Raw genomic sequence first — 27,766 nt, 5'->3', positions numbered from 1 at the left:
GGCGACGGCTTTCATGAAGGGTAAATTATAAGTGCTTCGTTCAGAGCTGTGTTTAGGGACCTTCAGAAATACACTCAGTCCCCAAAGCGAGTGCTAAAATGCGTTCGAGACAAGAAACACATGGTGGCGGGTATGACGCTGTCAGGCAGGCTCACCGCGAGCGAGCACATGTGCTTTCCTGTTGATCGGCAAGTGTTCCAGAAAGAGGCCTTTCCTGAAATGGAGGTCAGTGATAATACGCCCTGTCCTCATAAATCCTTGAGAAAGAAACCAGACCTGTCTCTCACACACATGCGGCTAATTACGTGGGGCTCAGGGCTCTCCCCGGGGAGTGGTTAGGAGCAGTTCACCCGGGCAAGGTCTGTCCTCGGTGGTTTCCAACAACCCTGGCTAGAGCGACCATGGCTGCTTGCCTTTGGTTCATACACTGACATTTTCCCACCCCAGTGGGCAGAGGGGGACAGGCATAAAGGTGAAAAGATCTCATCTTCTTTCCCAGTGCCCAGCAAAGATCAGATCCAGACACAGCGTCTGGTAGACTCCCCGGAATCCAGAGCCTCTAGACATGGTCACCAGTGACCATTCACCTTGGCCCAATTTAGCCGGATTGGGCCTGGGCCTGGGCCTGGGCCATGCTCTCAGAGGCCTAAGGCAGATCCGGTGTGGGGCTCACGGTCCAGCAGAGACAGATGGGCAGACAACCCCATCCCAGTGCACCAAGTACCGTAGCACATAAATATCCCTGGCCCGAGAGTGAGCAGCCAGGAAGACTTCCCAGAGGAGGGTCTGTATCTTAGCTAGGTCTTGAAGGATGAGTAGGAGTTTTTCTAGCAAGAAATGAGAGAAAGTGACACAGCTCAGGAGCATGGTGTGTCCTGGGCCAGATGTTCTGGCAAAAGGTGGGCCAATAGCGATGTGTAGGGGACAAGTAGAGGGTGGGCAGAGCAGGCCAGAGAGGGAAGTCTGGGTCAGCCTGGAGGAGCCTTGGCCAAGGAGCTCAGACTGTGTCCCGGGGACAGTGGGGAGCCTGTGGGTAGCTTCAAAGGGAAGTGCAGGATCTGATGGGTGGTTTAGAAGGACTGCCTTGACTGCCGGGGAGAATAAAGGAAACTGGGAAACTGGGAGGCAGGAGGCTGTGGCCATCAGATGCCGGTAGGGGACCCAGCGAGGACAGAGGGACTGCCTCGGGGTCTGTCTCCTCCTGATTCTGTGACTTGGGGCGGGTTGACCTCCCCAGGGCTGTGGTTCCACGTCTGTAAAATGGGGACAGTCGTGCTTGCCGCACAGGGCTGTTGTGGGTTCTCAGCGATACCTGTAGCACGCCAGGAATGGGTGAGGCATGGTCAGCCACCCGGAGTGATGGCCTGGCACCTCTTATACTTGGAGGCAGTGCTCAGGAAGTGTGGAGGGGACGACCCACCCACGTTCCTCAGGGCCAGTGGGTAGAGGGTGGATGGCGGTGCTATTCACAGACTTGGGGGATTCGGACGGAGAAAAAGGGTGGGGTGGGATGACTTTGGTTTAGTCCATTCAGCAAGTTTCCACTACAGCTGGTGAGGGGCTTCTATCCCATCTCATCTAATCTTGAAGCCGAACAGCCCGTGACTCAGAGTGTGAACTCTGACACCAGACCAACATAGGCCGAATTCCGGCCTTGCTACTTGATGCTATGTGACCTCAAGCCAATGACTAACCCTCTCTGGGCCCAGTTTCCAGTAGAATGAGACAAAGAGTAGCCATGAAAATTACGTGAGGATTGACGTGACCTGGCACACAGTAAATGCTCCATAGTGTACACCACAGTAGTCCTCGTGGCAGCAGTAATAGAAATAATCGCTGGTGGTTCATGAGCCCAGAACTGCTGTCCTTGGGTTTTATCAACTCACAGCCTGGCTCTAGCCTCCCATCCCCTGAGCACACAGAAGGCAACATGGCACTATGAAAAGTACATGAGGCTTGAAATATTTTGTAAGAAAGAAAATATTTAAAGAGAGAGAGAAAAGAACATGATTGAGTTTTGAGTGTGTTTCCTCGACCAGCAACAGTTAGTACATCCTCTGGGAACTTATTAAAAGTGAAAATTCTCTGGTCACTCCAGCCCCACTGAATCTGAAACTAGGGGCAGAGTACCACCAAGCGCTTTCAAGAGTAACCCCAGCCTTCCCGCCCCCACAGAGCCATGCTAGGCCTAGGATGAGAAGGAAGCTGCTTGTGTCTGGGGACACCCAGGGGTCTCTGGCAAGACAATGACATCTGGCTAGATGGGAGAAGCCCCAGAAAGTCCCCATTTATTTTTCTTCTTAAAGAAAAAAAAAAAAAGCAAGTGCTTTGGAATTGGACACAGCTGGGTTTGAATCCCAGCTCTGCCACACACCAGCTGTGTGACAGGACAAGTCTCCTCTCGCTGAGCCTCTTCCATTTCATCTGCAGAGTAGGGTGGATGCCACCTCCCTGACAGGGGTACTGAGCAGAGTAGATGAGCAGACATATGTGTAGCCCCCCAGCACAAAGCCTGGCACATAGCAGGTCCACCAGCAGGAGCCACCTTCCTCGTTCCCCATAGCATTCCAGAACCTGGCTCCAAAGCTCTGGGTGCAGCCCAAACAGTGGTGGTGGTGACATCCCCCCATTGCAGAGGCCTCAACGAGTTGTACGCAGGACCTGGGGCCCATAGAAGGCAGCTGTTGCTCTCAGCAGTGGGCCCCCAGCACCACAGGCAGCTGTCCGGTCCAGTATCTCATGCCCAGCAAGTACCCTCCAGAGTCAGGCCAGCACTGCCCCATCTGGAGCGGTGCAGGACCTAGGGCAGGAAAGAAAGGGACTACTTGTGTCTGGAGCCACTCAGGTGTTTCTGGTCAGACTATGGCATCTGAATAGATGGTAGATGGCCCCAGGCAGTCCTCAATGTCACCATAGGCAGGATTCCCGGGGCCAAATGGGAGTAGGGAATTCCAATGGCTGCACCCAGCTGGCTGCCCACACCCCTTCCAGCTGCCTAGCCCTCAGGCCTCGGCTCGCCAATGCCTCCCCACTCAGGCAGTGCCACGTGCCAACCCTTGTCCTCCGCCCCATCCAGCCAGGGAGCAAACCTCCACCCTGCCCAGTCTCCTTCCACTCCAGACAGTTGTGGGAAGGAGGGGACAACCCAGCAGGTCCTGGAGAGGCCAGTTTCCAGGCCCAGGGAAGGTCCCTGCAGACGGAAGGTGGCACGACGAGGGCGTGAGCACACCTGAGCTTGCAGGAACAGCATGTCGTGGGGTGGTCCCCCGGTGGTGCAGTCAGTCAGGCTGTCCGCCAGTCCCCATCCCACCACATTGCGGATGCTTAGCTCCTTGGTGGGTAGATGTCCCTGGCCCACAGAATCTAGAGACCATCGAGGGGTCCCCAGTACCTGCAAGGTCTCTAGTGGATGTTTCCAGAATGACTACATGAGTGACAGACTGGGGTTTGAGATTTAAATTCCCATTTGAGGCTGAGGAAACTGAGGTCTGAGAGGTTAAATGTCATGTGTTAGCTCATCTCAAATGACTTTCAGAACTAGAGATCTCCATTCTGAAGATGATGAGACAGAAGCTCTAAGGCAGAAAATGGCTGGCTCCAGGCCATACTAGTTAAAGCAGAATTTTGTACACAAATGCAGTCTTTCCTCTTCAGAAAACAGGCTTCGTGACAGTAAAGATTCTGTCTGTTGTGAGCTTTATGCCCTTCCACAGCAGCTCAGGAAAAATGGCCCGGCAGGATGGGGCCCATGATCCCAGAAAGGCCGAGAGGGAAAGGAGGGGCAGCTTCTCCCAAGGGAACCAGGAATGAAGAGGAACATCAGACACAGGACGCTCCTCTTTGCTGCTATAAATAAAAGATGCTGCCCAGCTAAACAGAGTTACCATGTGACTCAGCAGTTCCATTCCTAGATGTATACCGAAAAGAATCACTAGAGGGGACTGCAGAGGCCTCCCAAAATCTTTCCGCTCAGCCTCTTGGCTCCTCTGGGGCATGTGGTCTACAAAGCTGGGATGGCTTCCTCGGGCCTCAGAGTCCTGTCAGCTGGCAACACAGGGGCCCAGGCTGCGGGGCCACTCGCCCTTGGGCAGCCCCTGCCGCACTCTGTAACAGAGATGCTGGTGTCCCCGCCTCACGGGCCCTCTGTGAGAATCACATGGGTGGCACGGGCGTGCGTCTGACTGCACACTCATCGGCAGCAGGTGCCTGAGTGCCACTTCCGTCTTCTTTCTCCCACTTCGGAAGCTCTGTGCCCCTCCTGTGGCCCGTCCTCGGGGTCCTAGTGCCTCGGTGCCCTTCCCTCACCAGAACAGAGCTCAATCATGCTCTGGTGGTACAGCCTGTGTGACAGGCGCCATTTGGGAGCTGTAGCCATGATCCAGCAGACAGGAGCCGCGTTCTCAGGCAGCTCACATTCCAGTGAGGAGAAGAAACCATAAACACTAAAAAGCAAATAAAATAAACTAGGTGATTTTGATAGAGATAAATGTCTTGGAGAAAATCATACAGGAAAACATGACCGAGAGTCCCCGAGGGCCAGGAACTTTAGATGGTGGTCAGCGAAGGCGTCCAGGAAGCACAACAAGGAGTCGGCCATGGAGAAACATGTGCGAGGAGAGCCCCAAGCAACGGGGACAGCTAGTGCCAAGGCCCCGAGGTGGGCCTGGGCCTGGCAGGCTTGAGGAGCAGAAAGGGGAGCTCAGAGCGGGAATGGGTAGGAGATGGGGCGGTGTCGAGAGCCCCCTTCCTCACGGGCTGTCTGCTGCTGCGGTGACCGACCCTCCCAGTTTCCCTGGGGCTGTCCCAGTTTCAGCACTGAAAGTGTCAGGAGACCCCTCAGTCCTGAGCACACTAGGGTGGTCGGTCACCCTAGTACCCACCCGGTCCCCATATTTCCTGGATGCACAAGTTCAAGCACCTTAGGCCCTGCTGGGAGCTATGTGCCCTCCCTCAGGAGAGAGATGTGTTCTGTCCTGAGAAGCCAAGAGTCCAAGGTCCATGGCCCATAGGGTCAGGTGGCCTTGGAGCAGGCAGTGCCCGCTGAGCGGCCAGCTTTTGAGTGTCCTTCCTAGGTTCGTGCCCCCATGTGCCGGCCACACTCCTAAGGCCTCCAGCTGCCTGGCCTCACCTGCCTTTCTCCAAGACCTTCGGGGTGGGGTTTTCTTTATGCAGGTTTTAAGGAATTCCTATGAAAAGCAAAGCTCACATGTTAGTTAAAAGAAATAAACATTAAAAAGCTTTTCCTTCTCTGACTTCGATAAATTCCAGCCTTCGTGAAGTTTGGTGAGATTCACTGGCCCATGTGTCCGTGACTAAAGCCTCAGAGTGAGTGGAGAATTGAAGAATATGTTGTCTTTGGGGAGCGCTGCCACTTCTGTGGGGCCTGTTTTTCAGCAAGAAATAGGAGCCTGGGAGACAATGGGCTCTGGGGAGAAGCTGATTCACACTAGCACAGATCTGGGTCTGACAGAGCCCCAAAGAGTCACCCCAAGCACCCACCGGCAGCCTCCAACACCAACTACACACAGCCCGCACCCCGGATGTGCCTGCCACCTGTGCAGTTTCCAGCCGTCCAGCCGTCAGCATCAAGCACACAGGTTCTTGTATGCAATCCCTGTCTTGGCCTGGGCACCAGCTCTTTCCATGTTCAGGTTGACCTCCATCCTCTGAGAGCCCAAGAAAGCTCTCCGTTTTCTGGGACATCTGCCCAACGACTCCCACTTCCCACCCAGGCCAGCTGGCCAGTCAGGGCCTTCAGCCCTCAGAGGTGTTTTCATGGCCTGAGCTCCGTGGAAGAGAAGGGCCATGGTCTCTGTCATCCCTCTGAGGGGCTTTTCACTCTTCATTGAGTTTGTTCAGCGCCCCCTTCAGCTGCCTGAGCTGAGAAAAGGCTTGTGACTAGGCTACCCCCACTGAGGGTGCCCTAGTGCCTTATGTGCATCATTAGGAGGATTCCACTAGTAGTCCCTTGAAGTTCCACTCTAGGACACAGGAGCCCTGGCAGCACCGCACATAGCCTTCACCCAAAGCCCTTCCTGGGAGCCCTTTCGCTCTGACCTCAAAACCACCCACGCACCCTCGTCCCCTCCACCCATGTTCTTCCAGGCCCTTCTAGCTGGAGCCTCAGGATGAGATGGTCCACTTTCCAGCTGTAGTGCCTGCACCATGGTCCATGACCCCAGACAGGAGGCACTTAGGAGGGCAGCATCCATGCTGGCAAGAGCCCTGGCAGGCGGGCCAACTCCTGGCTCCTGACTAGCTCTTCCACTGGGACAGGTAGCCTCACCTCTGGGCCTCAGTTTCTCCTCTGTTAGTGGAGCCAATTGTATCCACATCTCAGTTACCAGCAGAAGCACCCAGCACGTGTCGGCAGTCATACCTCCTTAGGCTCGCGGCACCCCGCCCCCCACCCAGTCCCTCCCTTCAGGACCCTTGGGAGATGGTTCTTGAGTCTGATGTGCCACTGGGGTGAGTTGTGGGTCTAGACTCCTTGATCCCATTTTAAACGCTTTATTAAAGCCCCTCCTGACTTGGGGAAGGAATTAGCAGAGATTTTGGAAGACGTGACAAAAGCCGGCCCATGTCACTTGGGCATCCAGTGCTGGCAGTAGCATGTGGCCTTTTAATTCACTATTTAATTCACAGACCTCTAAGAGCCATCTCTGGGCCCGTTCCATCCCACGATTCCCAGTACATTTTAAATAATAATAATAAATGCCAAGAAGTGGTTATATAAATCATGGACTATTTTAACCACTCACCTTCAACAAGCATCTTTCTGTGTAGCCGTGGGCAGCAGGGCACGGAAGTGTGAGCTCAGGGTCCCCCTGCATGGTCCCCCCACCCCCCGCATTACAAGCTGTATGGCCCCAGAGCCCATCATTTCCCAGGTTCCTGTTTCTGTTAAAAAACAGGCCCGCAGAGGTGCACGGAGACAGTACCCCAAAAAAAACACCAGATTCCTCAACTCTCCACTCGCTCTGAGGTCTTAGTCACAGACACATCTCTTTGTGCCTCAGTGTCTCCATCTGTAAAATGGAGATAGTAATAGTAGCCTTCCTCATAGGTTTGATGTGAGGAATACATGAGTTAATGCCGTGGAAGCAAGATCACTGCCAAGCATAAAGTTAAATACGCAATAAATGGTGGTCCCAAACTCTCGTTTTCATTAGGCCCTCTCAGGGGCTGTGTGGCCATCTGCTACTGTCAGCTTCTTTGGAGAGAACATCAGTGTCCACATGCAAGGCCCTTTGTGAATATGAGGTTGGGGCCAGCCCTCCCTCCTACCCTCCCTACCCCCACCACCATGGGCTCTGTTCATTTGGTCACTGAATGACACAATGTTCAAGCAGGCTTGCCGGGTCTGGTCATTGGGGCAGTAGAGGTCTGTCACCAGCCTGGACAACCATCCTGGTCCAAACAAGCATTTACCCAACAACCCCAGCAGCCCATGGCGTTGTTTTTCCAAATTGCTCTAGGACTTTGCAATAAGCAGCAGGACTCAGCACCACTGGGCTCCTTGCAATGTGGTGGGTGGTGGAGGATGAGCCTGTGGGGACATAAATCTCTTTGGAATGAATTGTATTTGCTGAGCAAGAGGCTGTGATTTTAATTCCGAGGACAACATGGCCTGAGGTGCTGGCCAATCTGGACAGCCTGTCAGCTGGCTAGCCTCTCAGGACATCAGTGCCCCACCCCAGGAGTGCCATGTACCCTAGGCCCACCCAGAGGTGTACACAAGACCTACCTCCCTCCCCTAAGGGCTTTGTTAGGCCAGGATGGAAATGAACCGGTAGAAAGGCCCCAAAGTTGTCTGGAATTGTAAGACAAAATGAGCTAGGGGATATTTTGATTATCTGGTCTTGGAGCCGCAAATCCAAGGACCTCCTCTGCCTTCTCTGCTCAAGGCACACCCCCAAGATGGCCCTGGGGCTCCAGGAAACCACAGAGAGCTCCAGGCTGAGGGGCTGTGGGATTCAGACTATCCGACCCCCACTGCCCTCTCAGAAAAGAGGGTCAGATCAGTGCCCCCCAGTGCCCACAAGAAGGGCCAGCTCTGAGTGCCGAGGGAAACTGTGGACACAGCCTAGGATAAGAAGAGCTTGGCCTTGGTCACAGTGGCCGAGCACTTCACAGGAATGGCCCTAGAGTCACACGGACCTTAGTTCAAATTCTAGCCCTGCCATCTCCTTCATGTGTGACCTTGGAGACATCACTGTCTGGTAGCCATGCTGCCAACAGCATCACAGTGGTCTCCACAGGTGGGCCTAAACTCAGTCTCGCTCTGGCCTTTGGTAGCTAGAATCTAGAAATGTTTCTTTTCTTTTTTTTTAATCTAAGTAAAACACATAACTTAAATTTGTCATTTTTAGATATACAGTTTAGTGACTGTAACCATATTCACATTGTTGTACACCCATCAATTTGTCATTTTTAGATATACAGTTTAGTGACTGTATATTCACAACAATAAGTGAATATTCACATTGTTGTGCGCCCATCGCCACCATCCATGCCCAGAACTCTTTCATCTTATAAAGCCGACACTCTGTACCAAGTAATGCTGACTCCCAGCCACCTTTCCCCTACCCCTGGCAACCCCACTGCACTGGCTGTCTCTGTGAGTCTGACTCTGGGCACTTTGTATAAGGGGAATCACATGACATTTGTCTTTTTGTGTCTGGCTTACTTCACTCAGCGTAATGTCCTCAAGGCTTCTCCATGTTGTAACCTATGTCGGAATTTCCTTCCTTTTTAGGTCTAAACAATATCCCACTGTGTGCATATACTGTGTTTTGCTTATCTATTCGTCTGTCGAGAGATATTTGGTTTCCTTCTACCTTTTGGCTGTTGTGTGTGGGAGCATTTTTTGACTTCTCTGAGCCTCAGTTGCCCTAATCTTTAAGGAAAAAAGAGTGGAGAGGGAGTAAAGCACTTTCCAGAACTGTATATAGATTAAATTAAATAAATTGCACAAAAGCCCCTGCCCTTAGGGACTCGTAGAGGAGACAAGGCCTAAGGCCGAGGGCAGGGGAGAGGCCTAGGCAGACTGTGACAGGTGGGCCTTGCAAGAGGAGGGGGTATCTGACAGAGCCTGTTGGTGCTCGGGCCCCACCTTTGGAGCTGGTCAGTTGGTGTGTATTCTCTAGCCCAAACAAAGATGAGATTTTTATGAGTTAGAAATGGTTCCATGTTGTCTGGCTTAGAACAGAGCTTGAGAAAACCGTCCTCATCCCTGGGGTTACTTACTGTGCAGGTGGTTGTCACGGGCATCCAGAGTCATTTAGCAGCAAGCTGGGGCCCTCGCCAGCCCCTGTTATGCCTGAAACCTCAGGATCTCTTTGAGAAATACCATTCCCGGATGGGTCAGCCTCTGCATCTTCATCCCCACGTCCACAGACAGACAGTGATTAGGGACATGGGAAGTTCCCAGACTGGCCTTGTCCTCGTGGGCTCAGGGTCAGTGCAGGATATAATTGAAGACATGGTAAACACCTGGACTCAAACTCTGCCCACAAAGTTACTGAGGTTCAGGTGCTGTGTCTCAGGCTTTGCCCACCTTGGAGGGCATATAAGAACCCATTTATATCAGGGCTCCAGATTCTAATGGCCAGAGACCATCTCCAGCCAGTTATTTCTTAGAACCCCAAATAAGCCCCACTTTGTGCACCTAAATTGGTGAGTCTATTATCAGTTCATCTGTGTAACAGTCCCACAAGACAGGTGTAGTGGCCCCCACCCCTAAACTCTCATCCTCATGTGATTTGGAAACCTAAGGCTCAGAGAGTTTGAGTAACTTGCTCAAGGTACACAGCTTTCACATCAGTCACTTATTTTTCCCTCCTGCACCAACACCCCCTTGTTAGCATCTGTTGCCTACAGCCTCTGGAAGGAAATTTCACTAATGCCACTATGGCAGCACCCACTGTGAAACACTGGGGTCCCCACAGCTGCTGTCCCCTGACCCAGAGCCATGGGGATCCCAGGCAGAGGTGGGCAGAACGGCCTGAGCTGAGCTTCACCACCCACAGACTCTTAGGATGGGACCACTTTTCCAGCAGCATCCTTAGGCAAGACCTGTGCTCTTGCTTGCAGCCTCAGTTTCTCCAACTGTACATGAGCAGGCCAATTGTGACAGACTCCAGGTGCCTTCCAGAGCAGCCTGAGTGTCTGAGTCTGCGCTGGCCACTATAGAAAGGAAGGAAGAGAAGAAAGCTAGCAAGGAAGAAGCTCTGGAGCAAACTGCTGGGCAGGGAACCTGGTTTTACTTGTCTGGAGCAACATCTTAGCCACAACCAGTTGGTACGGCTGTCCCCACACGGTGGGGGCTACCGGCCTGGCCCAGATGCCCAGGGGTTCCCCAGTCTTCTCTGCTGCTTGCCCCAGGGAGACCCCCTTTCCCCTCATCAGGGCTGCCTGCCCTGTGGTTCAGCTTTTTGGGTACAATCACCCTGGCGGCTTAAGGCCTGGCGGCAGCTGCACAACCTCTTCACCTGCTTAGCCTTAGTTCTCTGTACTGTGGACACCAGGGCTGTTGGGGAAATAGACAAGCTCACTGGACGAGCAGTCAGCCTGGCATCCAGCAGACACTGAAGCAAGGTTGATACCTGTGACCAGCCCTCAGCTCCTAGCAGTCTGGAAATCTGAGAAGGAGCACTTTCCTGTCTTCCCCTTCTGCAGCTTCCACAAGCCAGGCCTCCGGCCTCTCTGTTTTCAAAAGCAGCAGACAGAAGCCAGGCAGTCAGCACAGAGCTCAGCGCTGGCACTTCCCCCTACCCATGGCCTCCGTGTTCGCCCAGCGTGGCAGACTTCGCCACCTCTGACTTTTTGCCATTGAGGAGAAAGGAGGGCAGAAAGTGCCCCTTGTCTTAATGGCCCATGTCTATCAAACCAGGCAGTCCTGCATCTCTTCTAAGCCCTGAATCTTGATAGTGTTGACAATCTTTTACCCATCCATTCCTTCCCTCCCTCCTTCCTTTCCTCAATGTCATCGGTCCTGCCCATGTAGGTAGTTGGGGATGCAGAGCTGCATGACATGCAGACTACACACTTCAGTGAGAAGTCATACATGGCAGAAAGAGAAAATGGGAGAGGAAGAAGCTAGGCATGGGGGGAGTGTTTGCCTGATGCAGAGAAAGGGGTCTCAGTTGGAGGGAAGGGTGGGGGTGAGGATGCTACAGGACAACCCCAGGTGCTTTCTGGCTTGGCCACATGGGAACTGGTGATGCCTGTGCTAAGATGAGAGAATAGAACCCTGAGGGGGACATGTTGGGTTTGGACATGTTGCTTCCTGGTGGAATTGTCCCGGACACGGTTGAACAGTGCAGCATGAATCTCAGATTAAAGGGTTGACTAGTTGTTAATTTGTGAGTTATTCACACAGAAGCCTCCAGAGTCTGGTTTAGATTGGCCCTGGAGAAGGTTCATGAGTAGCAGCCTCATTCTATTTCTCCACTTAGGCCCTTCAGTTCAGACTCCCATCCAGCCTGTCGGGCCAACAGCTCCACAGACCCTGGGTGCTCAGCAACACTGGGCACCCCCCTGCCTGGGCAGCTGCCCACTCTACCATCCATCTTCATCAGGCCTTCTGCCTAACCATGCCACTCAGAACCACCTAGACAAATTCACCAGTTCAGCTACCTTAGCGAAAGCAAACATCCTCATCTGGCTTGAGTTACTCAGATGGAAAATTTTAGTCATACCCAATAATGACCATCCGAGAACCGTGGCGCTGCTTTAGCTTCCAGGTCCGGGAAGAGCCCGGCTTCCCCTCCCACTCATGGGCCCCCTTCCTGCCATGTCCCACTCCTCAGCCCGAGGCCCAGGGTGAGTGGCCCTGCTGAAACAAGCATGGCTTCTGTGGCCTGACAAGAGCCCAGAGGACAGGGATGGGCTCACCCTAAAAACAGAGAGGAGGAAATGCCTAACAATGGGCCAGCCTCGCGAGGTTCTGAGGCACCGTCAGCCTCACACAGGAGCTGAGAGGAGATCAAGTCATATGTTTTGGCCATGACTGGCCTGAAATTTTAGTGACACACCCATGTGGATATGTCAGGTAGGCAGTTAGATACATGGGTATTGCAGGCCTCCACTGAAATCGTCGACCTGAAGGCACTGCATAAGCTGTAAATCTCTAGCCAGTGTGAGGAGGAGCTGTTGTCTGTTATGAGGCACCAGAATCTTGGCCTTACCAAGTCAACATGGCCCTGGGCAATTCCAGAATGAAACTCAAAGTCTGTGTCTGGTATCACGGAAAATCAAGGGCAATGTGACTCACATGAATTTCTGCTCTCAAAACCCAGGAGTGCATCACTGATATAGTCAAAGCATCTTCGACAAGATTCCAAGGCCATACGTTGAGGAAAAGATAATCTCTTCAACAAATGGTTTTGGGAAAACCAGATAACCACACATCATAAAAAAAAAAGTTAGCTCAAAGGTTAAAAAGGCAACAAAAACAAAAATAGAAAAATTGGACTACGCCAAACTTAAAAACTTCTGCACAGCAAAGGAAGCAACAGAATGAAAAGGTAACCTACAAAATGGGAGAAAATATTTGCAAACCATATATCTGATAAGGGGTTAACATCCAGAACATGTAAAGAACTCTTACAACTTGACAATAAAAAATAAACAATCCAATTGATAAATGGGCAAAGGACCTGAATAGACATTTCATAGATATACAAATGGCCACAGATGTTGGTGAGAACATGAAGGAATTGGAAACCTTGTACACTGTTAATGAGAATGTAAAACACTGCAGTCACTATGGAAAACAATATGGAGAGTCCTCAAAAAATTAAAAATAGAACTGCCATATAATCCAACAATCCCACTTGTGGATGTTTTTCCAAAAGAATTGAAAATAGGATCTTGAAGAGATTCTTGTGCCCCTGTGTTCATTGCCGCATTATTCACAAAAGCTAAGAAGTGGAAAAGATCCAGTGTCCATCACCAGATGAGACACTGGATGAATGAAGAATATGTGGTGTATCCATGCAAAGGAATACTATTCAGCCTTAAAAAAAAAGAAGGCAATTGTCACTTGAACAACATAGATGAACGTTGAAGACATTATGCTAAGGGAAATAAGCCAGGCACGAAAGAACCAATACTGTATGATTCCACCTCTCTGAAGTATAAGCAAACTCTTAGAAAAAATACAATAGTGGTTGAGGGAGGGCTGGGGAAAGGGCAAGAGGGGAGTTGTTCAGTAAATAGTTTCAAATTTTGCAAGTTGAAAAAACTCTAGAGGTTTGGGAGTCAAAGTTGGGCCTGAACCCTGGCTCTGCCCCATTAGCGTGTGTGACCTTGACCAAATGAAGTTACTTCTCTAAGCCTTAGTTTCCTCCTGTGCAAAACAGAGATAATCATAGCCCTTGTTGTTAAATTATATGGCTTTGAGGAGGGGAAAAAATGGCATAGGTAATAGAGTCTCTGTTCATCCCTCTGGCGACCAAATAAAAGTTGTGATGGAAACAAAGAGCAGCAACAAAGAAAAATCGCCTGGACTCTAGATGAACAAGCCATACAACTAGAGAGAAATCCAAGAAAGCACCCTGCAACAGCAGAAGGTAGGACGGAGTGAGGACGTGGGGCTGCCCAGTCTTGAGGCTGAGACAAAGGCTGTGGCAGCGGCAGCAGCAGAAACCTCTTAAAGGGGCCGCGTCTGTGAGCAGATTTTCGCAGTGACAGACTTGTTCACTCGGAGCACCAGTGCCAATTAGGCTGCGCACAGGGGGCGCCAGGGACTTATAGGGAGACATTGTCAGAGTGAGGGCCGAGGCACGACTCACTCTGTACAGAAGTGCCAGTGGTATCCATTGTTTCCTCGGCCAGATGATTCCCTGAAACCCCGCCTACCCCAACTTGGAGCCCTACCCAAGCCACATCCAGGTATATACTCAGTGGGTCAGGTGCTCCTGGCTGAGACCGGCACTGGTGGAGGCAGCTGGCCTCAGTTTCTGGTGTGGCCTTTTGAGGTAACTATAATAAGCACAGCATCTGTGGGTTGCTTGCTGAATCTTAACAGGTGGCCCCGGAGGGGCAGAGGTTTGGGCTAAATTTGGCCTGCAGCTGATCTCCTCTCAGGACTGTGCCACTAGACACCTACTTCACAAATCCACATTAATAAGACCGGGTTACTTAGGAACTTTGCTAAGTACATAGAAACAGACAAGAAAGGCAGCCAAAATGGGAAGACAAAGAAGCAGAACAGAACAGAGATCCAGATATAATCTAACAGATGCAGAGTTCAAAACACTAGTTATAAAGATGCTCAATAAATTTATGGGAAGTGTAGATAAATTCAGTGATAATTTCAACAAAGAGATAAAAAACATAAAAATGCAAATGGAAATTGAAATTATAAAAGGAAACCAGTCTGAAATGAAGAACACATCTGAGATGAAAAGTATATTAAATGGTATAAACAAAGGAACAAAGCGAATAAAGAAAAGGATCAAATACCCTGTCCAGAAGACAGGAAAGCCAAGGACATACAATCAGAATGGCAAGAGATAAGATGCCAAGACTATAAAAATAATTTGAGGAGAATATGGGACACTGTTAAGGGTCCAAATATCCATCTGATTGGCATAACTGAAGAAAATCAAAATGTTGAACAGCTGTTTGAAGAAATAATGATGGAAAATTTCCCTACCCTGGAGAAGGAAATGGACATAAAACTCTAGGAAGCTCAGAGGATTCCAAAAATCAGGGATCCAAAAAGGCCCACACCAAGACACATCATAATTAAAATGCCAAAGGTTAAATACAAAGAAAGAATATTAAAAGCAGCAAGAGAAAAACAAATAGTTACTTATAAGGGAACCCCCATAAGACTAGCAGCTGATTTCTCAAAAGAAACTATGCAGGACCGAAGAGCTTGGCAAAAATATTTGACAGGATGAAGACCCAGGATCTACAACCAAGAATAATTTATCCAGCAAAGCTATCATTTAGAGTTGAAGGACAGATAAAGAGCTTCCCAGACAAAAATAAGTTAAAGGAATTTATCACCACCAAGCCAGTATTAAAGGAAATGTTGGAGGGACTTCTTTAAGAAGAAAAAACATGTATCAAAAACAGGAATAAAAAATGGTAACAACTACATTCCTATCAATAACTACCTTAAATGGAAAAGAATTAAGTGCTTGAACTAAAAGATAGAGTGGATGAATGGAAAGGAAAACGAGACCCCTACATGTTGCCTATAAGAGACTCACTTCAGATTAAAAGACACACACAGACTAAAAAGAAGGGAATGGAAAAAGGTATTGCTTTGATGGACCTAAAAGGTATTTAAGTCAGAGAAAAATAAACACTATATGATTTCACTTATATGCAGAATCTAAGGAATAAAAAGAACAAACTAATCAAAAACAGGCTCACAAATATAGTGGACAATTTTGTGATGGAGGAGGATTTGGGAGTCTAGGAGAATGGGGTGAAGAGTTAAAGAAGTACAAATTAGTAGCTGATAGATGGTCATGGGGATGAGGAGCACAGCATAGGAAATGCAATTAGCAGTAATTTATTGCCCAGGAGGAGAGTCAGGGTGGGAGGGAGCAATTGGGGGGATAGTTTTTCAAACTATATAGACATCTAACCAATGTACTGTGTACTTGAAACTAATTAAAATAAATACATTTTTAAAAAATTACATGGTGCATAGAAGTATTGGAAACATTGGAACTGTTACTATCATTAAATCATAAAGATATACAAAAAGAAAGAAAAAGCTCTAGAGACCTATTGCACAACATTGTACATATAGTTAACGCTAACATACTGTACTCTTAAAAATGGTTTAAAATGGCAAATTTTATATTATGTGTTCTTGACCACAAAAAAAAATTTTGAAAAATTACAAAAACTCAGGGGTGTGAGAAAGAGCATGTTTTTAATTTCTTAATTTTGTTGAACCATCCTGATCTCAAGTCCCCAAGACTGGCAGATTCATTCTCATCTCACCCAGGCCTACAACGGTCTGAGGGTCTAAAATAGCACCCAGATGAATCTCCTTCTCTCTTTCTCAGGCCCTCCCTCCTCCCCAGCCGGGACTGCCCCTTAACAAAAGTCAGAAGGCCCCACCGGTGACTGACATTGACCGCTGATGTGGGCTGCTCTGCTTTTTGTCCCTGTCCCCATCCCTGTCCCAGTGAGCACCGCTGAAAATCGGGAAAAGGAAAAAGGGAAAACACACGTACACACTAATTTTTCAGGGAACCATCCTGCTTCAGACCTGATTCACTGCCAGTCTGTCTCTCCAGGGTGGTCATTCTGAGAATTTGGGAGATAGGGGTGGGGAGAGGGTTAAGGTTGACTTTTACCGGAAAGGGCTGTGCCGTGTAATGTAGTCACAGCCTGCTGCCACCTCATGGCCCAGCCCAGAGCCAGACATGCAGGATAGAGACAGACAGGTATAAAGTGCTGTTTAAATTGCAATCTAATACATGCACCCTCGCTTCTGCACTTTTCCACTGGCATCTGAGAAAAGGGAAGGAAGAACAATGCAGGGTTCAACTAAGAGGGAGTAAAAACGAGGCAGACAAGAGTGAAAACACAAGGCAAAGGGGATCGGGGGGTGTCTCCAGAAAGCTCCAGGAGAGACCACCCCCACTCCCTAGCAAGGTGGGCTGTGTGCTGGGCCTGGACCTCTGACTGGGGCAGCGGGCCAGTCAGCATTTCCTTACCCAGAACCCTTTCCTTCAGGTCACGGGGACCGATGTGGGCAGAAGCAGGATGATCCCTATCATCACTCAGAAAGTCTCAAAACATGTGGATGGAGGACTGGACACTGAAAAGAATCTGCGTTGGTGTGCACATTCTCTGCAATAAAGCATGAGAAATGTATAAGCAAGCACCTCCTTCAAACTGTGGGAGGTGGAGGTGCCCAAGGTTCTAGGGAGCAAAGGAAGGACAGGAGATGGAGAGGACAGTGCCAGTTACCGAGCATAAGCACTTGAAATGCCATGATAGTGCCTTCATGTGGTGTGTTGTCCCTGCCATTTTACTGTAGTGGATATTAAAAGCAGTGGTCAGGGCTTTCGTAAGATAACTTCCACTCTTAGCCTTATATTTCTGATAAGTCTGAAGTTTCTCAGCTGCAGGCTATTCTACCTCAAGAGTTTCCAGGTAGTAAATTGTTTTGATTAGGGAAGATTTGTGAATAGATAAACAAACAGGTAATTGAATAACTGAATGAGTGCATGAGGATTGAGAACGCAGCCAACAGGGGAGGGCCCAGAGGAGAGGGGCGGGGTGGGCAGGAGACGGTTTCTCCCCACCCCTCTCCCCTCCGCCAGCCAGTAAGGTGGTGGGCAGGCTGCCCCCAGGATGCTGTTGCAGGGTGGGTGGGTGGACTGGCGACAGGCAGGCTGCGTCAAACCCACTGGCTTCCCTTCTCAACGAGTCTGTGCTTGTTTTCCTTCTAGGCCCCCCTGGACGGCGTGGCAAGCCTGGAAGAAGAGGCGATCCCGGTGAGTCTCAGGTTCTCCTAGTTCCTAAACCTAGGCCTGGAAGTCTGCCCTTGACCAGGTACCTGGCTGGAGGCACCTGTCCCCTCCCACTCCATTACTCAGGACCCTTGGTCCTGGGCCAGATCTTCCCCTCCCTTCCAATTCCAGCCACCATCCCCAAGGCCACAGTGCCCAGGACTGTCTTTTCTTGGCTTCTTGACATCACAGTTCCAGTGGCTCTCCCCTCCGTGCCCTTGGCGGCCCCCAAATCTCATTACTGGCCTCAGAAACTTCAACCATTAGCCTCCCACTCTGAAGCAGCTCCCTCTCTTTGTGGGAACTGATGACTCCACCTGCCCACAGTCCCCACCGCGGGTCCCTCAACGCAATGCGACGGTTTCCCTGTATGTCTCCAGCCCTCCCTAGACTTGGCCTGTCCTTCCCTTGGCAGGGGCACCAGGAGGAGACTCCTTCGCCCTCCTTCCATACAACCTGCAGACTCGCTTATACTCGCCACCCCTCCTTGCCATTTTCATTTCACCACGAACGCGCTTGCTCTGCACATCCCATCCCCCCAATGCACGCAGAGGCAGCCACACACCCCAACCCGCGACCCCTGACCCCACCCTGGCTCTCCCACCTCGCCTTCCATTCAGTTCATCCCTCAGGTCTCTTTTCACTGTCACTCCACTGACTGTCTTGGCCAAAGTTACTGCTGGCCTCCTGATGGTCGTGCTAAAAGATGCTCCACTGTCATTATCTTGCTTGACCCTCACTGTTGGCCACTCCCCCCCCACCCCCCATTCCCAGCTCAATGCTGGCCTGCATTTCCCTCCACGTCCCTGACTCCCTTTTTCTTTGCCTTTTCTATAGGACCTCACCTGCCTCTTAAATGAATCTGCCCCCAGCCTCCTTCTCTCTCCCCCACCCCACCCATGGCACCAGCTCCCCCATGACACTGACAAAGCCCCCTCCTTAACTCCAGCCAAATCATCTCTTCTGGGCCCAGAGTTTGGACATGGCCCCACTGAGCCCAGCATCCCCCGCCCCGCCCCCCGCCAGCCCGCTCTCCCCCAGCTTCCCATTGCAGGCAGAGACCTCCAGCGTCCCCACCCCTGCTTCCCTGTGCAGACACCTGGGTGTAGTCTTGGATCCCCCCAACCACCAAGTCCGGGTCAGTCTCCTCCTCAGTACATCTCAGACCCGTGCCCCCTTCTCTGTCCTCACCGTCCTCACCACTCCTCCACCGTGTCTCCACCTCTAGCCTCACCCTGGGAGTCTGAGGCCCCCTCACTCTGAGCCCGCTCTTCTGTCCTCTCCTGCCCAGGTCTACCCTACCCGAACTCTTACCCCAAGTTCATTGCTCTTTGTTCTTAAAGTCTAGCTCAAGCATCTCCTTTAAAAAGCCTTCTCTAACCCCTCTGGCTGAGGGCTATCAGCCCAAGTCTTCAGCCTCCAGCACGGAACTTGGCACAGGGCAGCACAGAGAATGTAAATGCACAAACAGTGAACGAATGAATGAATGAATGAGTGCACACGCACTCGGCCCCTACGCAGCTTCACAAGGAGGGCATGGTGGTGGTGTCACAGGGGCCCACCACCAAGAGGACCCCAGCCAATTGGGCCGGGGGAGCCAGGCAGGCTCTCTCTGGGCCTCAGACCCTTCTCCCTGGCACTGGGCGTAGGTTTGCTGCCCCCGTGGGGTGCTGCGTGCTTACATTATCTAGTCCCTTCTACAGAGACCCTCCAGATAAACTCGCTAGAGTGCTCTGGTAGGAAATGGCGTCATGTTCCCTGTATGCTTTGACTTCCAGAAACTGAAGGCTGTTTCACGTCTGCTATGGCTTCCTTTACTCTAGATTTTGTGTGTAATCACCTCCCCGCCACCACCACACACACACACCACCCGCCCACCAAATACACACTTCATCACTCAGTTCTCGTTTCTCTCCTCATAAAATGTGTTATTGCCTTTTGTTGTAAGCTCCTGATGTCCACTTTGGAAGGAGATAAGAAACACATAGCGACTTTTATTTTTTACAACAAAATATATTACTCAACATATTCAAAATCTATTAAAATTATGATTCCAGTTTATACAATCTAAAAGTTAAAGTAAAACAAGGATTTACTGGACCCCTGACTCTGGGCTGAGTCCTTTCAGGTTCTTCATCTCGTGTGGTTCTCACAGAGCCCTGAAAGATAAACATTATTAGCCCCATTTTTCAGATAAGGAAACTGCGGCTCCATGGGCAGAAGTGTCTTGTCTAAAGTCAGCCCCTGGGCAAGGGCTATCAGCCCGTCTGATGAGGCTGCACCTCATCCCCTTTACTGCCCCTTCTCATGCTGATTCTCTGCCTCTCAGCGAATGGAGTGAGCAGCACTGTGAGCAGCATGGAGCAGATGTTCCTTTCTGATTAGCTGGGCCTGGTGGGACCTGGCTGGGCCTGGTGTTTATTTCTAGATAGTTTCATTTATTTCTAGATAGTTTGGATTTGGCGCCTTCCCTTGTAAAACCAGGACTTTTCCTGTGTCCCAGGGAGAAAGGCCCATTTTGCCTGGTGGGACAGTGTCTGGCTGAGATGCCTTCCTGCTGCGCTGCAGACCTGCAGACAGCTGAGCCCTCCTGCCTGCCTGTGGGCGCCAGTCCAGTCCGCTCTAGCTGCAGAGGGAGCCTTCGCCTGGAAAGTGCCTCCGTGGCTCTGCAGTGTTTATGTGTCTCTTATCATAAAGGAATGGATGTCTTACAACCCCACTGGCCCATTTCTCAGCTCTGCTCTTGCCCTTGCTAGGGACCCTGGGCAAGGACCTTTCTCCTTCCAGACCCCGCCTTTCCCCAAGAACATCCATTGCTCTCCCGGGGATCCCCTGGCTCTCCCAGCCCCAGACACCTCCCTCTGTCACAGCACTTCCCATACCTGCTTGTGGTGGTCTGCTCTGAAAACTTGCCTTTCTCCTTCACCAAAGCATGGAGCTGGGTCTAGACTCCCAGGCACTCAGGAGATGGTCAATAAATGATTGTTGACAGGAAGCGGGGGCGGCAGAGAACAGGGAGACAGAAAGAAAAACTGGTGAGCAGATGAAGGATAAAGGCTAAGGAGGTGGGAAGAGACAAGAAAGAAGCAATCAAATGCTACTGAGCTGATGCCTGCGCTAGCCTGAAGAGACAAATGGAGTCTCTCACCAAATCTCCACAGCTCCCAGCTGTTTCAGTCTTAGGGTGTTGTTCTTTTATCCACTCCGGCCCCAAGAAATTCTTCCTAAAAATCAAGTGAAAGATGCACTTATGGACTTCTGAAAATCTGATCCTTCAGCAAAGCAGCAAGAACACTAGGAAAAAGTGACCTTTCAGAACAAGAAATTAATGAAAGGCTTGCAATGACCCAAGAAAGGTTTATTCAAGAAAAACATGTGAACATATGAACTTTACTAAAAACAGCAATATATGTACTATTTTAGCTTGCCTGTCTCCTCAGTCCTACGGTACCCTTTAAAAAAACCATCAACCTTGCAACCACAGTACCTATGAAAAGTAGCAGCCACTAGAGGAGGCTAACAGGTTTGAAGCTCCCCAAATGCTCATTCCCAGAGAATTGTCACTGTTTCATCTGCCTGGAAGCTCCCTGAAAATGTTTGTACACAGCACTTGTCTTTATTGGACCTGATGGAGACCTTGCTCATTGGGAAAAGCCCTGTCTCCAGAGCACTTGCCAAAACACCTGGCAGCAACTGTTTAACATCGCAGCTGCCTGAGGTGGTGATACCAGTTGGAGCAAACCAGAAGCTGATGCAAAAACTGAAGCAAAAATTTAGGCAATAAGATAACTAAAGGGGCTTTGCAAAGCTCCAACGTATTCCTGGGGATCTAGAAAGTACATGCACGTGCAGGGCTCTCTACATGTCCAGGAAAGAGCCGAGAGAGCCTCAGTCCCTCACCTCTGGCTTATCTTGTGGCTCTGCTCAAGCAGGCAACAAATCGTACACTGGCAGAGTATGGAAATTGTGCTCCATCATATACAGAGAACCACTTGGCACAGAGCGGGAGACTTACTGGACCAAGACTTTAAAGGAAACCTCTGTCTATGCTGATTATTAAGCTAACCAAGCAGAGGATTCAATAGCTGCACCTGATAAAAAATACACGCTTTAGTCCAAGAAAGAGATTTAGTCCAAGAAAGCCCCTAATCACAGAGCAATGATAACAACAAACAGCAACAACCACAAATCCTGGAAAGGAGGAGCGGAATCTAATTTCTATAGTATCCACATTAAATTACTTTAAAAGCCCAGTTATTAACAAAGAATTATGAGACACACAAAGATACAAGAAAGTCTGGCAATAAAAAAAAGAGAGAGAGAAAAGCAATCACTAGAAACTGTCTCCGATTGGCAGAATTGATAAAAATAAATAAGTAAGTAAATAAATAAATAAATAAATAAACAAATAAATAAATAAATGGCATGATCCAAAAGACATTCAACATTATTAATCAAAAATAACGTGTTGGCAAGGATTTGGAGAAATTGTAATCCTCGTAAACTGTTGGTGGAAAAGTAAGATGGTAAAGCCACTCTGGAAAATAGTATGGTGGTTCGTCAAAAACTTGAAAATGCAATTAGCATGTGATCCAGCAACACCGCTGCAGGGTATATATCTAAAAGAATTAAAACCAGGGTCTCAAAAAAAATTTCATAACAACATTATTCACAATAGCCAAAAGGTAGAAGCAATCGAATGTTTATCAGTGAATGAATGGAAAAACAAAATGCAGGATTTACATACAGTGGAATATTATTCATCCTTACAAAGGAGAGAAATTCTGACACAGGCTGCAACATGGATGAATATTGTACTAATGAAATAAACCAGTCACAAGAAGATAAATACTATATGATTCCATTTATATGAGATGCCCAGAGTAAGGAAATTCATAGAAATAGCCAAGGGCTGAGAGGACCCTGACCTCCAGGGTCTTGTACTTGACAATGCCAGCATAGCCAAAATGCTGGAGGCCCATCAGAGATGTCATTTAAACAGGAGATTCTTCAAACCTATTGTATAGTCAGCATTTGTTCTGCAACATGAAGAAGCCACACAACAGAAAACTACCATTTGTGTCACTCTTCTTCCTGAGATCTAAGGGGCATGTGTGTGTGTGTGTGTGTGTGTGTGTGTGTGTGTGTGTGTGTGTGTTAGAGAGAGATAGAGAGAGAATGCTATATAGTCATGTGTTGCATAATGATGTTTCAGTTGACAACAGACTATACCATGGTAGTGCCATAAAATTCCTATTGTCTAGTGACATTGTAGCCATCATAACATTGTAGTGCAACTCACATGTCTGTACTGATGCTGGTGTAAGCAAACCTACTGCAGCTGCCAGTTGTATAAAAGTGTAGCACGTGCAATTATATACAGTACATGAAAGTTGATAATCGGCAACTATATTACTGGTTTATATATTTACAATACTTTAGAGTGTACTCTTTCTACTTATTAAAAAAAAAGTTTGCTATAAAAGAGCACACCATGCTACACCAGCAGCAGCCTCATACATCTCATGTTTACGCATCTCTTATTTGCATCATCTTCTCTTGTGCTTGATTTAATCTCATGTTGTTTTGTACAGTGACATGCTGTACAGACCTGTAGCCTGGGAGCAGTAGGCTGTGCCGTACAGCTGAGGTGTGTCGTGGGCTATACCACCCAGGTTTGTGTAAGTGCCTTCTTGATGTTGACATAACGACGGAGACATATTTCTCAGAACACATTCCCGTCATTAAGCGGCACATGACTGTAACTCCAGGCCTCGGCACTCCCTGATGGCACTGGCTTAAGTAAAGCCAGGGCCTGCAGCCTGAGCTAAGTGCCCGGCTTCCTAACTCATTATTGGCTCTGAATTTGCCAACCACCAGGCCTCACTTCGTCTACCTGCAAACTCGGTTTAATGACCCTCAGCCCACTCTGCTCCCCTGGGAAACCCCCAAAGAAGCACGGCTGAATGTCACCTCATAATAGAGTGGATTGGGGGTTTTCAAGAGTCAGGAGCCAGGGCCTCTTAACCTGAGGTGCTGAGTTGGGGGAGTTGGAGGGCTGGGTCAGAGCCAGGCCTGTCAGGCAGAGCAGGGAGTCAGGAGTCTGGGCACAACACAGAGGAGCAGCTGTCGGCTGTGAGCAGGTCTGTAGGCCTGATAGCCACAGGCACCAAGGCCAGCCCTCACCTCATGTACAGCTGGGCACCTGCCAGGCTGTGAAAAATGTTCTTCCCAGTTTGTTTTTCTAGGAATACACCATTTGGAAAATAGGCAGTGATTATTCCGGAGGGGTGGGGCACTTTGGAGCCCCAGGCCCTCCACACACCTGTCAACAAGCAGCTCACACACCCTCTGAACCTTAAGGTACCAGCGGGCGTGGCTCCCAGTTCAGGAAACCCTGTCAGGCCATATCAGTTCAGTTAAAGAGGCCACAGAGTCCTTGACCCCTCTGTTCCCAGGACACATTTTGTTTATCTCCCAAGTCATCCGGCCCTTATTTAATTGCTCCCACATTCCTGACAGCAAAGTCAGCAGATCTGGGCAATGCCTGGAACACATGTTTGAAAGCTGTGTGTTGAATGGGGCCGGGCCGTGGGTGAACCACCCTCCAGCCAGTCTCACTTTCTAAGCAGGGACCCATGGACAGCCTGAGCCACCCCAACCATCACTCTTGGGTGCTCAGCTCGCTGCAGGGCCCAGGTCCCATCTCCAGAGGCTACAGCAACAGCAGCACAAACCCTAGACTGTGAAGTCAAGAGTTGAGGAGGAGAGGCGATGGCCTGCCGGGTGGCCCCTCATCCCTTCAGCACATATTGACTAGTTGTGTGTGGCCACCAGGCCCTGTGCTAGGAGGTGGGAGACAGCGGGAAGCCAGGCAGATGGGGTCCCAGCTCTCAGGGAGCTACCTTGCTGATGGGGCTGACAGACAATAAACAACACATAAATAAATGGATTTAATAATTAAAGATTGTGATTAGCGCTATTAGGAGAGGAAATAACAGGGAGCTGTGATAGAAACCAGTATGTCAAGTGGCGAGGGGACGTCTTCAGATTTCACGCTATAGGAAGGCTTTTCCGAGGTGGTGGCGATGAGCCACAGGCCGCCAAGCATGGAAACATGGTCAATATGATTGTCCTGAGGCCACAGAGCTGACCCCTTGGGGCTATAGAGAGACAGGCAGAGTGTGGTGGTCAAGGGCGGGGCATGGACAAGGAGCAGGGCCACGCGGGAGAGCGGGATTTGGGATGTTATTCCACGTGCAATTAGAAGACCTGGGAATGCGGGGGACAGTTTTAAAAGTCCTCTCTGGCCAGTAGAGTTGGGGTCCCCAGAAGAGTTTGATCAGGAGGCTGTGACAGCAGTGCCTCTATGAAGTGATGATGGCCTGGTGATATGGTGCCAGTAGGGTCCGAGAGAGGGGGTGGCTTGGTGTGTTTTGGAGTCTCTCGGATGGGCTAGGTGTGGCCTGTCCCACCAGCAACAGGTTCAGCCTGGCACGCTGCAATTCCTACTCTGGCCACCCCTCTGGAGACAGTGGCTGGTGCCACGGGTTTGGGGTCCTGTGAGGCTGCTGTTGGCCTGGGCAGCCCCCTCACTAGCTGAGTGATCTCAGACACACCACGTACCTCCTGGGAACCTCTTTCCTGCAATGTGGCTGTGAGAGAGGGGGAGAGCCGGGCAGGAGTAGAGGAGGATGTGCAAGCAAAGGATGTTTTTCAATCAGAAGAACTGGAAGAGGACATACAGATGGCCAACAGATATATAGAAAGATGCTCGACATCACTAATCATCAGGGAAATGCAAAGTAAAACCACAATGAGATATCATCTCACACCTGTCAGAATGGCTATCATCAATAAATTAAAAAGCAAGTGTCGACGAAGATGTGGAGGAAAGGGAACACTCATGCACTGTTGGCAGGAATGTAAATTAGTGCAGCCACTATGAAAAACAATATGGAGGTTCCTCAAAAAATTAAAATTAGAACTACCTGTGACCCAGCAATCCCACTTCTGGGTATTTATCTGAAGAAATCCAAAACATTAATTCGAAAAGATATACACATCCCTATGTTCACTGTAGCATTATTTACAATAGCCAAGATATGGAAGCAACCTAAGTATCCATAGATAGACGATCAGATAAAGAAGAAGTGGTACATATATACAATGAAACATTACTCGGCCATAAAAAAAGAATGAAATCTTACCATTTGTGACAACATGGATGAACCTAAAGGGTATTATGCTAAGTGAAATAAGTCAGACAAAGATAACATATGATTTCACTTATATGTGGAATCTAAAAAACAAAATAAACAAACAAACAAAATGGAAACAAACTCATAAATACAGAGAACAAATTAATGGTTGCCAGATGGGAAGGCAATTGAGGGATGGGTGAAAAAGGTGAAGGGATTAAGATGTACAAAATAGTCACAGGGATGTAAAGTACAGCATAGGGAATATCGTCAATAATATAATAACTATGTACTATGTCTGATGGGTACTAGACTTATCAGGGGATCGCCTCGTAAGTTATATAAAAAGTCTAATTACTCCATTATACACCTAAAACTAATAAAATATTGAGTGTCAACTGTAACTGAAAAATAAAAATATGCAGTTTTTAAAAAACTTAGAGGAATTAGAGCACATTTCAGCGCTGTTGGGAAGAATCTGCTTGAGAGGTGAGCTTGACTATGACAGGCAGAGAGGGATGGAGGGTGCAGCGGGGCCCCTGGAAGGTGGAGGCGGGTCAGCTCCTCCCACTTAACCTAAGGGGCGGGGAGAGGAGGCCAGGCGCAGGTGCAGCTGCAGGCAGGTGTGTGCATGTGGCGAAGATGACAGTGCATCTCTCCGGTGGCTTTTCTTTTCTTTGTAAAACAAGTGAGAAGTGAGCTGTACAGTGGTTAAATGGCCAACACCTTGCCCCACCCCCAGTCTAGACTCAGGGGACACAGCCCCCATGTTATCATTCTTGGATATTAGCACCATCACATATCAGTTTTCAAGCCAAAAATCTTTTTCTCACCTCTCTCCTTCCTCTATGCCCCACGCACCCCTCCACCCCCACCTCCGCCATTAACTCGAAAAGCAAGTCCTATCCGTCTTCACTGCCAGGTGACTTCTGTCTCACTTCTCTCTACCTCCACTGCCAGCACGAGTCCAGGCTGCCACTGCAGGGCCCTCACGGGGACAGCTGCGGCGCATGCCCACACCCACTCATGACCCCTCGAATCACTCCTTCATGCAGACCCCTCAGTGCCCCTTCTGGGTCATGACGCGAAAACAAGGCCCAGTGTTCTGGCTGGCCCTGCCTTGTCCCCAGCCCCTCCTCTACTGCAGCCCTCATTATCCTGGCGTGTTCTGAGCTTCTCATCTCTGCATTGCTCCTCCCTCCCCCTCCCACTCTCAGAAATCATCTTTGCCCTCTGGACTCAGCCCAGCCTCCCGTCCTGAGTGGGCCAGCCTGGCTCAGGCCTCTCGTGTAGTGAAGGGAGCATCCTGTGCTTCCCCTTGTAATTGTTTTCTTAAGTACCTGTCTATTCAAGGAAAACTCTGTGAGTCCGAGGTCTTGCCTCTTTCACTCACCACTGGGTCCCATTACTCGCCTCCCCGGGCAGTCTCACTCTCCAGACTATGGTCCAGGGTCTGCCAGGAGCGGACATGGCTCAAGTAGTGGTTTGAGTTGGGAGACCTCCTTCCTGGATGAGCTCCACCCCTAACCAACCATGTGGCTTTGGGCAAGTCACTTCTTTCTGTTGCCATCAGTCAGATGGGTGTGTTCATCACACCTCTCACAAACTGTTGAGAAGGTCAAATGCAGATATCCCATGTGATTTGCAAACCATAAGGTAAGAACACTCTTGTGTGTCATGAGTGTCCTCCCAGGCGTCCACATCGCCGTGGGGACGAGCCTCAGCCTGTGCACCAGCCTTTCCTGCAGTAGCACCTGTGCTTCTAGACTTGTCCCCTTCAAGTACCCCGTGCGCCCAGGCTCGGCGCCCCTAACCCCTGGGCTGGTCCTCAGGTACCACCCTCACATCTGCTGAGCCACACACATCCCAGTGTCCTTACGATGTTTTCTCCTCTAAGTCTCTCCCCTTCAAGAGAAATGAACTGACACCCAGTGAGCCTCAAAATTTGTCCTTCAGGCAGAAACTAGGTCTGACTCCTTCCCCGGTTGACCTAAGTTCAACATGGGTGGCCCTGAGCAGGGATCAGCAGCCTCTTGAAATGAATGCATGAACCCATGCATGCGA

At 49.7% G+C, this 27,766-nt stretch overlaps 1 protein-coding gene across 1 annotated transcript in view; it reads left to right on the top strand.

The window, feature by feature from the left end:
* Window positions 1-27,766, top strand: part of COL23A1 (collagen type XXIII alpha 1 chain) — a 284,627-nt gene that overhangs the window by 211,677 nt on the left and 45,184 nt on the right. The window contains 1 exon segment of the mRNA XM_025040611.1: window positions 17,442-17,486. Within this exon segment, the coding sequence (XP_024896379.1) occupies window positions 17,442-17,486 (45 nt within the window).

Source organism: Pteropus alecto, unplaced genomic scaffold (assembly GCF_000325575.1).
Source record: "Pteropus alecto unplaced genomic scaffold, ASM32557v1 scaffold78, whole genome shotgun sequence".
NCBI lineage: Eukaryota > Metazoa > Chordata > Mammalia > Chiroptera > Pteropodidae > Pteropus > Pteropus alecto.
Note: the sequence above shows the minus strand (reverse complement) of the source record. Positions and strands in the feature narration are given on the sequence as shown.